Below are 13,593 nucleotides of genomic sequence, written 5' to 3'. Positions count from 1 at the left end.
GCAAACTACAAAGATGGGATCACACAATGATCCTGATCAAAGGCCTGGTTTTAGCACAGGAAACAGACCATTTTTCCTCATCTTTTAAAATGTAAAGCCTTTAGTATCCTACAACATTCTCCTTCTCAATATTTATTCCCTTTTGAGAGGTCATATGTGTGTGGGTATGTTTATAAACAACATAATTAGCTATTTATACTTATCCATTATTTTTATACCCTGCCAAAAAACTACTGATATCAAAATGCATATTATCAATCAATGCACATCAGGGTTCCCTGTTCAGTAGCACCACTGCCAACATGAGATGACTAAACTCAAAATACCAAGTGCATTGTAATCTCAGAATAAAGTTCTCCATATACTTTGAAGTGTCGCCCATTCTGTACCATGTTTGACCACGTGAAGTTGTGGTAGAACATGGGCAGGAAACACTATGGAGGAAAAATTGTATTGTAGCTAACCTTTCAGGGGGTGCATGGCCGATGTGTTTGAAGCTCCTTTAAAATGCAGGTGGAGGTCAAGGAAAATGCAAGCATAGGCACTCTTGTCTGGTTCCTATACACATCCTCCACTCTCCCTGTCCTTCTCCTATAGATGTGTGCGAAGATACTCTACTGTCCCAATGATGGAGTGATATTTGAAAGGAGCTTCATACTACAGGCAATGGAATGAATTCAGCAAGGAGGCTGCAGTGAGTGGGGTGAGATAACCCTTATAGGTAAATAAAAAGGGGCTCATCTACAGTAACCCCACATCTCTGTAATGCATTACTACTGAGATCCTTTATAGACTTGTGGTTTTTTTTACCTTGTCCTGGATTGTCATATTTACATATTTACATATTTATTTATGTATTTATTTATGTATTTATTTATTTATTGGTGTGGTGTCTGTTTTAATGTTGTCACTGGCATCTCCTAACCCTCATGTTTACTCCTTCGTTCCCTTTATCTTGTAATCGGGAAGCAAAGAATAGTCATAAATATCCTCCTCCTGGATGAGAAGGGGTATCTCAAATTGTCAAGACCTATGTGGGAGCAACAGTAGTAAAAAAAAAATAGGACTTTGCACAAAAACGGCATTTCCTCAAAAAATGTTTATTGTGCTCAAATATAAACTACCCTGCACAATTTTTTGTACAAAAAGGCTAAAAATGCAAGAAATTATCAGACAATGTGCCCAAACTCTCAGAAACTTGCAGACGTAGGGAGAAACCATCTGAAAATTTTGGTTTTTACACACAAGAACAAAATAAATAATATTAGCATCCCAACCTGTCACTGAGTTTTAGAATCTCCAAGGGAGCCCAAAATTATTAAAATACTGGTGGATGCACCTTTGCCCAGAGATACAAGAATAGCAACTCTACCAAGTAGCTGGTTGATTATTTGACCTGTTCTGCTTCAGTAAGTCTAAAACTGATCACACTGAATAATGTTATGTACTACACCCAGCCAAGGAAATATAATGTTAGAATCACAAACCTTTGTTACAGTCAGGACCCATCCAGCCTTCCAGGCAAGTTTTGTTACCATTCTGATCACAGGTGTAGTGTCCAAAGAAATCATCTCTTGGCCGACAAAACTTGTTGCAGCCAAAGCCATAATAATGTTCATCGCAAGTGACACGGATCTGGTATTCAAAATGGGCCACACCTGCATTTTGCTTCAAGACCTGCCACTGACGGCTTGGGTTGATCATTCCAGAGTGAGATGCTTTCTCAATAATGCTGTCTGCATCTAACAGGAAAGAAAACAAGCAAAGGTCAACAGAAAGGAAAGAGCATATTCTACAGAGTTTAGATTCAGATAAGAGGACTGAAATGAAACATCAAGAATACTGTCGCTGAGCAGATTAGAGTGTGTTAATGATGTTGGACTGTGGCTCCCAGAGACCCTATCCAGTATAGTTGAGAGTGATTAATTTTATTTTGGAGTTCTATTTCTGCAACATCTAGTGGGCCAGATGTTCCTGGCCCATTTGATAAGTGTGTGGTTTTCAAGCAAGATTTGGATTCTTTCCCAGGCTCAGGGCTGCTTGACACATTCCTTCTTTCCATTTTGTTTTCCAACATGCTACTTGTGTACCATCCTGTGCAGCAAGTGTACACAATTCACTACTGCTAAACACTGATTTATTTTTTACATTAGACAGACAAGCGTTTCAAGCATAACTTCATTTAGCCACACAGCAAGACAGCCAGTTTGTTAAGAGTGCTATTTATCCAAGACGCATTTGCTTATGGGAATCTTAGATAATATTTATTGCCATTGAACTATGAATTAGGAATTGTCCTGAGGTTTAGGCACTAGAAACATGACTGGTCCTTCCTGTAGGATTAAAATCTGATGAATGAAAGATATGCTCCGTTTGCTCCAGCTGTGTCTGTCCACCAAGAGAACAGGCAATGTCCATGGAACAGAAATTTCCTCCCCTTCCAAGTATCTCAATCTGTATCTGTTCACATGGTTTGAGAGACCATATGGAGCAGCTGTAAGGAGATGAGAAGGGGATGAGTATCCCAACACTGGATGGAAACCTTTATTCTTTAATGGTTATATCATTTCTTCTCTTGTGCTTTTGTAGCTCTGCCAGGTGATAGCATTCTGCACATTAAACAACTCACAGGCAGGACTTAAAATAGTAAGGAAGTAGGGCCAAAACAGAACCTTTATGAAAAACACTCAGTAGAGAGAGGCAGACAGCTAGCCTAAAAGTTGGGGATGAACTTATGAGAACATCAGCAGACTTCTTCACTTATGAGCTGTACTTTATTGTGAGAACTCATCCAGTCAAGCATCCTTCCTCTGGAGAGCTCTCACAAAGCCCTCAAGCCATTTACAGCATACAAGGCCAAAAGTTTCCAAGCAGGCAGGTAGAAGCTGCTAGGGAACAATCCCTTCTCTTCTTTCATAAATCACCTGATTTATACTCGTCTTAAGCAAAACAAAACAAGATGCTGTTAATTATACTTCTCAGAAGTCAGGGCACCACTACTTCAGCATGCAATCCTGGTACACAGGAATCAAGTGCCACTGAATGCTATGAGGCATACTTCTGGATAGACATATCCCAAACTGCACTGGAATTTTGTGCTTCAAGGAAAATTCTGATGAAGATTTTCCCAGGTTCCTTTTCAAACTGAGGATCATCTCACGCCAGGTCATACTTCCTAACATTTAAGGAATGCCCTGAGCAGTTACATAATATACCCCCAAACTTTTCAGATTTCACATTTGCTTGGCACATTGTGTATACATCTGTGGTATTTCACTTTATAGTCCAGTCTTGTGACTTCAGTGATCTGACACTGGTTTACGACTTGCTTGCTAGCAGAGGTTGACTGCAGTATGAAAAGCTGCCATAAAATTGCTAAAATGTGCTGCTTGCAGACACTGAGCAATGGCACAAAAGCGTGGCAGGAGAACGGGTAGGTGGCAAGCTGGGTATAATAAAGGTGGCGGCCAGCCAGTTACCTGAAATATTAAATACTATTCAGAATGAAAACAAACTGTTGGAAAAGTGTCTGCACATATTTTTAAAGAAAACTCCTGACTTTATTTTGTATCATTTGATTGTGTTTCAGAATTACAATCTATACAGACATGTAGCCACAAACATAATGTCAATCTTTAAAGCTTCAGTAGCACATGTAACCATTGTAAGACATGTACTTTAGTGCTTTAAAGCAAGCCATGTCTGAAGTTCAGAAAAAGCATGATTTTGCCCCATTTTCCTTTCTGCTATTATTTAAAACCTGCAGTTCTCCCACATTTTCAGGTAAAAATAATTAAGTATGTGAACGTCCTTTGTGACTTTTCCTATGTAAAACATAGATGAGTGTGTAGAGCCATCTGATACTGGCCTGACCTTAATAAGGCTTTCTGGCTCGATCCTGCCTACAGTGACCCATAGGCAAAAATGGGGAATGTGTAGTTGATGTGACTGCAATTCCCATAATTCCTCACTATTAGCTCTATTGATGGGAATTGCAAATCAAAACATTGGTCATTCCTAGCTTGTCAACTGGATAATGTTTCACCTAAGCATGCTAGAATGTAAACCACAATTGAGATAGATGGTGACGGAAACTCCATTAAATGCCTTAAAAAACAGAATTAAGAAGGGGGAGGTTATACGATATACCCAATGTGCCAAGAGGGCATATCCCTATTAACTTAAACACTTTCCTACACATTTTTCAATATATTTATACCAGGATGGGAGACAATACAAGTATAAATACAAAGATTGTTTAGAAAGATTCACCGTCATGGTGCTCTCCCATTTACCTTGGGTAAGTAGTACTTCTTGCAGGGCCAAAGTAGTGAAGCCCCCAGTGGCGCAATGGGGTATACCCTTGTGCAGGCAGGACTGCTGACCCAAAAGTCAGAGGTTCAAATCTGGGGAGAGTGAGTTGAGCTCCCTCTGTCAGCTCCAGCTCCCCATATAGGGACATGAGAGAAGCCTCCCACAAGGATGATAAAAAAACATCAAAAACATCCGGGCATCCCCTGGGCAACATCCTTGCAGACAGCCAATTCTCTCACACTAGAAGCAACTTACGGTTTCTCAAGTCACTCCTGACACACAGGCACAAAAAGGGCCAAAGTCACATAAGAAAGTCCACTCTCTATAAACCTTCCGGAACAGTAGGATCATGATGCTTGCAAAAACATGCCACAAAACAAGGCTGTGTGCCAATGCAATCAGTAGCAGCCAGCCCTTTTCCCAGGCTCCTCCTGGCAAGAAGGTTGCTGTTACCACTGTAGCCATAGCCACATAGAGCCCTGTTTGCACTGAGGTTTCCACACCATGCTCCCTCCAGGAAGATCTTGTGGAGAAAGCAAAGGAATGGGGTGAACTTGCGTACATGCACTGGCCTCCTTGTACGTGGCACTGCCAGCTGGTTATTAGCAACCACACAGGAAAAAGCAGACAGACACTCTAGTAACCAGATGTGGTCGATATATTTTCCACATATCCTTCAATCCCTCAAACTCCCCCCCCCCCCCCCCGGCCCCGAACTTTGGCAGCACACCCTAACCAAAAGGAAATTAGTTCAGCACTCTGCAAACCTTCCATTACTGGCCACAGAGCAGGAAGGTTAATGACTAGCAATCCCGTGGCGGCAGACAGGGCAACGATAAAGTCAGTCAGCCTAGAGAGAAAACAACCTTCCTACTTCTCATCATTTACATGGAATCACAACTTTTAAGCCCAAGTGGTAACAAATGGGAATACTGAGAGTAGGGATGGTGCTCCCAGATTCAAATAGCTAAGAAAAGAAAGGGATAAATTAAAGAACATGTCAATTCCTACTGCTGATGTAAATCTAGATTCCCAGAAACCTCAATAAAAATTCAACTCAACTGTACCATCATTTCAGACTTCTCTAAGACCACTGGTCTACTTATCTATGGATTTTCTATTCTTGTGAGCCTCAAATGTTTCTTGCACCCTGACCACCAAGATCCATTAAATCTGAGCTCCCAGGAGTTAGAGCTGGATTTCTGTGAACACCAAATGGGTGCTGTACAATAAAAGTGCACTCATCCTCACAACACATTGCCTCAGCTTTGGTTTGGAGATACTCCTTGATGTTCATCTGGGATGTTTTATTGCTGATGCTTGAAAGGTATGCCCCATGGGATGATATTGTATTCTTTTCCCCTAACAAAAGTGCTATTCTGTTGGCTCCTGTGCTTTAGACCAAAGATTGCCAGCAATATCCAAGCAAGTACCCCTAGCTTGGTCATTTGCGATGATAAACAAGCACCATTAATACAGGACTGTTTCGTGGGTGGGGGCACTTTACCTGACTCCATATAGGTTGTAACTCCAAGTATATGCAAGCTGTTGTTCTAATTTAAGGATAAAATGGTACAATATCCCATCCCTTCTACTCTACGGGAACTACTTGAGAAGTAGTGATTGAAGACAGGAACAAGATACAGAGAGATCTCACAGTAGATTCTTCAAACACTGAATGGTTACTTGGAAATACCAGCAACAAATCAAACCTTGGTCAATGCCCCTTCATTATATCTTTTGAGTATCTGAACCTCATTCAGTCAGAAGAAGAAGGAGCAGGAAGGACCTGTTAATGGCAGGAGCAATGGGGATCTAGCAGAAAAGCACAAACTGTTCCTCTCATCAGGGTGAAGGTAATAAATTGCACCATGACAGGCCCATGTTACCTTCACTATCAGAGATAGTATGCCTCTCTCAGCATCAGTTACTGAAGAGCATGAACAGATGGTACCACAGGACCTATGCCGTGCTTGTGAGCTTCCAAGAACACACCAGACTGGTCACCAACAAGGGAGAATGCTGAACCAGATAGACCTCTGGTGAGATCCAGCAGGACTTTCTGGTGTTTTGGGGAGTTTCATCAAAATTAGATCTTCTAGTACAGCCAACAGTGCACACATTTGAAGAAAGGATTCTTGTCTTCATGATATACTGTCTTCAGCCAAGACTGATAACACCCTTCCTTGCATGTTCTCTTCAACATAGTTTTCCAACATTATTAAGTGGAATGGTTATGTGCCATGCTTGCCAACACATCACATAATGAAAGATTCTCAGATGAAGTAACATAACTTCTTTTTCTTCAAGATTTGACAAAACTTGAATAAAATGAGGGGAAGGAGGTTGACTTCATGTTGGCCTACAGACTTCTTGTTGACCATTGTTGCAAGAAAGTTGGAAAAACTAAATAGACTTTCATAGATCTATCAAGCAAGGTTTCTCCTTATGGAATCCAATTTGGAAACCAGTACTTGGAGACATTTAGACCTCTGCTGAATGTTAACACTGTGTCTGGCAAAAATAAAGTCTGCTATTTACAATGTCATCCAATGTAACAATTGAGGATGAGATGAGCAGAAACAGCACCATAAATACTTTTTCTTGTTTGTATAGAAACAGTCTGTTTTTAGACAAAACAGAGAGAGGTAAGAACCAAAACTAGGGTAACTATATTGAAGAGACATGTGAAGTTTGCCAATAGCAAATAAGTTACATACTAAGGGAATGAGGACATATTCACTGGTTGGGTAATTGGTGCGATCAAATTAAAATATACAACATTGAATTTATTGCAAGTATAATTAGGAACATTTGCAATCTACATCTGAACTGGATCAAAAGTGTTTTTCAGGGGGAGAAATGCATTTTAACATGTTGTTGGGGGGGGGGGGGGGGCTTTCCTTCCAGAATGTTAGAACAAATAAAGGATTCATTGTGAAGCCTTGGAAAGTCAGTTTCATGAAATAAAGATGAGATCTATTCAAAGCAGAGATAGTACAGGCTCTAAATGAAAAGAACTGGGATTCTACAGCAAACAAGAGCTTCTTTCAAATGCGGGCATTTTCCAAGAGTCAATGGAACAACACCTGTAAAAGATTTCCCTAACTTTTGTATACTGCTTATGAAGAAGCCGACATAAAAATCTATGAGCAATCATCAAATCTTGCATGAAAGTTATATTCGATCCACATCTACTGGAATCTTTTACTGCAATGTTGTGAAAAGAATCAATGCTGAAAAGAATCTTAATCACAATGGTGTAATCACTGGCTTGATAAAAGTCATCTTAAGGGATTCACTCAGAAATGCCTTCAATGCCATGGAGGAGACTCTTCCACAGTGTTTTGGCAAGGGGAAAAGCCAGATTGGATGAATGGAAGTGCAAAGAATAAGAGCTTCACAAAAAATATAAGCTGCTCCAAGTTCTCAAGATGCCATGCATTCTTTTTATTTTATTGAGATAGGTTTCAGATATCTTTTTTTTCATGTCAGGAGTGACTTGAGAAACTTGAAATAACTGAGTGCATCACGGTGGTTGAAGTTACAGGTATCTGAGTATCCTTCCTCAACCTGCTGGTTCCCAAATTTTAGACTACATCCTCAAAGGATTACAGCCCTGGGAATGATGGGGGGTTGAAGTTCTGAATGTCTGGAAGATGTCTAATTAAGAAAAGTTGTGGCAGAAACTCCCCTCCCCTTTGCTTCTACCTCTGTTATGAATTGCCTGGGTGGCTACAGGGAGGGCATTACCACCCACCCACTGACCTCCATAATATGGGGCTTATAGCAATACTAGGCTCACAAGGCTCCTTGAAAGGCCACAGGTCAACACTCTCAGCAGTTCATTGACATCAGAGAGACTGCTCTGTTAAATGGAAGTATTTATATAATTTTGTCCAAACCACATTGATTTAATCTACTTTCCGCTACAGAGTCTGCTATAAACAGCAGCCGAAGAAGTTGTTGAACATCTTTAGCTTTGAAAGTTTGGGGCAGGGATGTCTGAAGAAGGGACTACAGTCCCACTTAGTGTAAACAGTGAGACGCACAGTTTAATATTTAATTAATTTTTCAAAGGAGGAGGGCTGGGAAGAAAAAGAAGCAGTATAGCAAACCTCAGAAAGCCATTTACTTTTATACTCCAGTCAAAATGCAACACTCATGGCAAAACTCAAACACAATTGGGAAGTTTGACCAACAGAAAGGAGGGCCTTCAAGGTTCTTCTACTCTACTTTTGAAAGTAAGGGAGGCTGAAGACACTGCTAAGGTCAACTCTATAAGGAAAAAATCTTTATGCAAGATACCACCCCATCAATGAACAAGTATTGAGAGCTGTCTAGTGACACAATGCCTTTCCCATCACCAACAGAACCCACTGCCACCTATTGTGGGATTTACATGTTGTTTTCTGTTTGTAGCACCAAACTTTGGAATCAGTCACTGGCATGTCTATACAATTCAACAGGACAAGATTTGTGTATACTATTATGTTGCTTTCTAGATGGAAACTGTAGTCCAGCACATTTCGCAGAGAGCACAAGATAACAAAGACCTGGTGCAGAAGGAAAGGTAATGGCACCTTTTGAAAAGTGGAAATTACTCTTATACATTTCACCAGGAAAATGTGAAAAGATTTCTGTGTGTCTTCTGAGCATACAGAAAAAGGAGAGCTCATACATTTTCAATGCATTTGTGATAAGCAGCACCCATTAATTCAGGAGTGGGAATCATATGGCCCTGCTGGATGTTGTTGGGTCATAAATCTCAGCAGCCTTGGTTAACACAGCCAATGGTGAAGAATGCAGGATGGCATATTGGAAGGCTGCACCATGCTCACCCCAACTTTTGGGGGGCACTGCATATAAAATGCATGACTGCATCATTTGTGCACTTGAAATTCTTTGGAAAACAGAAAAACAGATATTTTTGTTGTTGCTCTTGCTTGTTTTTAAGTCATTTCAGAAAATAAGGCAACACAAGGCATACTTACTAGCACTGTCGTTGCTGTAATCCCAGGCCTCAACCAGCAAAGTGTAGGATCTCTGCAAAATAATAACAAGATGTGTGTTAGCTTTTTCTTTTCTTTTTGTTTTGTAATGACAAGAAACTTGTTTAGAATTCCTGCCTTACATTTTAACATGCAGATTTTATGAAGGCCCACCACCCACCTCCTTTAGGATTGCAGCTACTTTAAAACATAAATAGGCAATAGATTATAGCCGAGACAAATGTGATCCTCTTGCGGCTTCTTAAGCTACCTTATCCAGTCTGACTAAGCTACCTTATCCAGTCTGACTCGAGCAATTTAAGGTGAAAGGTCTCTTATCTTTGTCATCACTAATGCATCTTACATACTTAACCAGGAAGTTCAACATCCACTGCTGAATGCCATACACAGCAAGGTGTTTATGTTTATGTTGTTCGAGCTAAGCACATTGCAAAGGGAAGAAAGTGGTCCAAGAGAACAAGTAGATATATATGTGCGTGTGATATCTATATTTCATACAAACAATTCTCATTGAGAAAGCCAAGCAAGGTTGCTAGGATTGTGCTGGCAAGATTCAGACCTATAATCTCTAGAGACTCAGGTTTTCAGCACCCCTTTGAACACTTTGTCTGAGCGCAGGCATCGGCAGCTCCCACAAGTATCAGATAACAAAAGGAAAGAGCGGATGACTTTGCAAAGGGAGGAGGGGAGTATGGAAGAGGGAGAGAAATGCATAAAGGAGGTTTAAAAAGGAAAAAGGGAACTCATTACTCCCCCCCCCCCCCCCTGCCGCACCTCACCTTGCAAATCTCAAGATACTTGGAATAAGGGGAAAGAAATGAAGGAACGAGTGGTTACTGCACGCTTATGAGACCATTAAGCGGCACAAGAAGGAATCCTAAATTCCACTAATCATTGCAATGGACAAGGCAAATGGATTCAGGTTGGAAGCATGCCAGCTGTTCTAGCTGAACCACCTTCGCTCTAACCTTGAGTTGAAAGGGGTAATAAATAAATAAAAATCATCATTGACAGATCTCACATTTTTTCCAGATACAAGCTGCTTCCAGCACACCTTCAAACTACAATTCTCAAAAAAACAAGAGAAAAGAGTTTGATATGTTCAAAATTTAAGAAAGGCAGTGGTTGGACTGATAATTCAGTTCAAATCACCAGTGTATTGGATGAGCTAGTTTCTCTCTCTCTCTCTCTCTCTAATCAACCTCAGGGGATTGTTATGAAAATACTATGAAAAGCAGGACAGGTGAAATGGCAGGTTATAAAGGTTACTAATAAATAAAAAAGTGAAATCTGTGAGAAGGATCCACAGGCACTCCTCCTCAAAATAATTGAGGAATGCTATATGGCACGATGCTTTTTGCCCCAAATGTAGAGTGCCAAGTCAACCCAGACCATCTCTTTATACTGAAAGTATAGCCAGCATACTTCAGTCTTTGTCTCTAGCTACTCACCCCCACCCCTCTGGCCCCAATTCATTCAGACTAGCAGCCTGGAGTAATCTTGCCAGAAGAAAAAAGACAAAGGCACAGACAGCCATTCATTGTAAAAGCCCTACAACTCTTAAATGAAGAGTTGTCCTGCAACTCTTAAATGAAGCTTTTTGTGACTGAAAAGTTCAGAAACTTTGCAATGATCATGAGGGATCAAAACTTGGTAAACACACAGATGTGCATGCACACACACATCCCCAAACAACAAGCCTGATCTCAGCCACACAATTCCACAACATGAACAGTCTGCCAAATATTGCAATAACCAGTGGCAAATATACAGTATGTAGCTCCCAGTAGGAGGAGTGAAGTTGCACTTAATTGTGGGCAAGAAAAAAGAAAGTTGTGATTCATAAGATTTGCACTGCGCCTAATGACAATGTTAGCACTGGCTATCAATCTATGGCCAAGGGTGGCACAAGGGATTTAAGCATTACCAGAAACAAATAGCTTTCATGAAAGGAAAGTAAACAACTGCAAGGTGCAAGCATAAGGCTGCCTTAAAAAGAAAAAAAAGATGTCAAAAGCATATTCATTTCTCACGACTTCGCTCAGCATGCAGCCTATGAATAAGAAAAGTCTCTAGGGTTTGTTTGGTTTTTTAAAACAAGAATAGGCACAGAGTTGGACGGCAGCCTAAATATGTTTCATACTGAACGCAGACAAGGATTCAATTTCGTTCACTGATAACTGTGGGAAAATGCTTTGAAAAGTAAGCAACATTGGGCAAGTAGAGACTTGCACCTCAACTTGCAATGAGTGGCCAAACCTTCATCATCATCACCACCACCATCATCATCATCACGGTATTCATATTTCATGACTATCATTGTATAGGCCTTTTTGGTGAGTCTCAGATAAACACATATAGTTAAAACAAAAATAACAATATTCATATCCTTCCCCAGAACACACACACAACTTACAATGCCAGAGCCAAAGCATAAATATACATTCCTGCTTAACTTGTAAGCAGTTCTACCTGTCAAGGCACTCTTCCGCCTTGGATTAATTGCAGCAACACTCAACTCTATGTCAATCCAGAAAGCCGCAACATGTTGGAGCAAGTTGGAAGCATACGGCTCAAAAACAAAGCACCAATTATGGTCACTCATGTTACCTCCAGTTAAGAGGATGTTTTCACTGAAGGCTTGCATAATCATCTCAGCAGCAGAAGATGATGATAATTCTGTTTTAACACATAGCAACAGTTCCTGCTCCTTAGGAGCATTGTTTACTAGCAAGTCCCACCCCGGGTGCAAAGGAAAACAGAAAGAAAGGGAGAGTTGTTGCGGCAAGTGCTACTGTAACTACACACCTGTGTGACTACGTTCCAGCAATGTAGAGAGCTGTCCTTGCAAGTTGGGCTGATTTGTTTAAACAAACAAACATCTGCGAGCTCAAGCAAAGGCACTTTCTCCAGGATGGTTATTTCAACTAATCCCAGTTTTGCCTTGCAATGAAAGTGGCCCACATCAGCAATCCCAGGACTGGTTTGGCATCTTTAACCACAGCCCAAATTGAAGAGTTTGGTGTCAACTCAACTAGCCCAGGGAAAGTTCTCTGTAAGCAGTCCTTTGCAATTGGGAAGAAAGGGACACCCAGCCTCCATTGCACTCAAAGCCCTTTGTGTTGTCTGTTCCATCCCAGGCTGTGAGGAACTGGAAAACCTCTCCTTGCGCCCAAGCTTTTTGGCTTCAAAAGCCCTACACCACTAAGATGTTTGCGGGTTAAGAGGTGCGCATCAATCCCACTCCATAGATCAACAAATTAAGATAGCCAAGGAATGCAAGCATACAGCGCAGAGACTTAATTTTTTCCCATGCCATGTCTGACCTCTGAACATCTTTGAATAAATACACCAGACACAAGAATTCCACATCTTGAATCTTTGCCCATCAAACCAAGGTACTAGGCAACAAGGGAGGAGTAGGCTACTAAGACAGGGGAGAGAAACTCACACCCAATTAAATGGTGCAACTCTTAACCTTGACCAGAAGGCCAGGGCTCAAGGCAAGCTCTAGAATGGGAATGGAGGGAGTACACAGAGCGAAGCACACATGTGCCACACACCAGGAATATGATGTGAAACACAAGGGAAACCTTTATTATGGGAGACAATGAGCTATAGACAATGAGCAAAGATGTTTCTGCTCAAGCAGGCTTTTAACATGTGAGGGGATTTTTTAATGAGGATACTTTATTAATCTTTTAAAACTTGCATATGTTTTCACAATGTTTTGTACTGTTTTATGTGGTTTTAATTGTTTTATATTTCATTGTGAATGTTTTGAAGTTGATTACTTTTAGGAGCCCCACTCTTGGGAGACAGGTGGCATGCAAATGCAATAAACAAACAAAGTTAATACATTCTGTTAAGCTGATTGGATAGGTCTCACTAAGGACGTCAACCTGTTGTCTGAGAAGCACCAGTTCAGGCTGCAGGTAGAGCCTCTTGTGGTTTTAATGGTCTACCATTCGAATACTATCCACAAAAGGAACGTGGTATCTGGGGAAAAACCAGAAAGATGTTTCCCTTTGATATTGTTCTTCCTGTTAGAAGACTCTTTCATGGCAGGAATCCACAACTGCAGCATAAAGTGATTTGAGTCCAAGCACAAGGAGAAGTAGACTTGCAACTGACATCAGATAAAAAAGCCAGGATGGCTAACAAAACTGACCACATGATTCACTAGCAATTGAGCAAGGCTTCTCTGGATCAAGCAACAACAGGTGACCAATAAGCTGCTCTGGTCTGAGAACAAAATGCGATGACA

At 40.9% G+C, this 13,593-nt stretch overlaps 1 protein-coding gene across 1 annotated transcript in view; it reads right to left on the bottom strand.

The window, feature by feature from the left end:
- The window catches only part of JAG1 (jagged canonical Notch ligand 1), a 57,766-nt gene that overhangs the window by 25,792 nt on the left and 18,381 nt on the right, over positions 1–13,593 (bottom strand). The window contains exons 3-4 of the mRNA XM_060785901.2: positions 9,309–9,360; positions 1,488–1,742 (exon numbers count right to left, since the gene is read on the bottom strand). Coding sequence (XP_060641884.2) covers positions 1,488–1,742; positions 9,309–9,360 — 307 coding nt within the window. The remainder of the gene's footprint in view (positions 1–1,487; positions 1,743–9,308; positions 9,361–13,593) is intronic.

The sequence above is a fragment of the Anolis sagrei genome, chromosome 1 (assembly GCF_037176765.1).
Source record: "Anolis sagrei isolate rAnoSag1 chromosome 1, rAnoSag1.mat, whole genome shotgun sequence".
Lineage (NCBI taxonomy): Eukaryota > Metazoa > Chordata > Lepidosauria > Squamata > Dactyloidae > Anolis > Anolis sagrei.
Note: the sequence above shows the minus strand (reverse complement) of the source record. Positions and strands in the feature narration are given on the sequence as shown.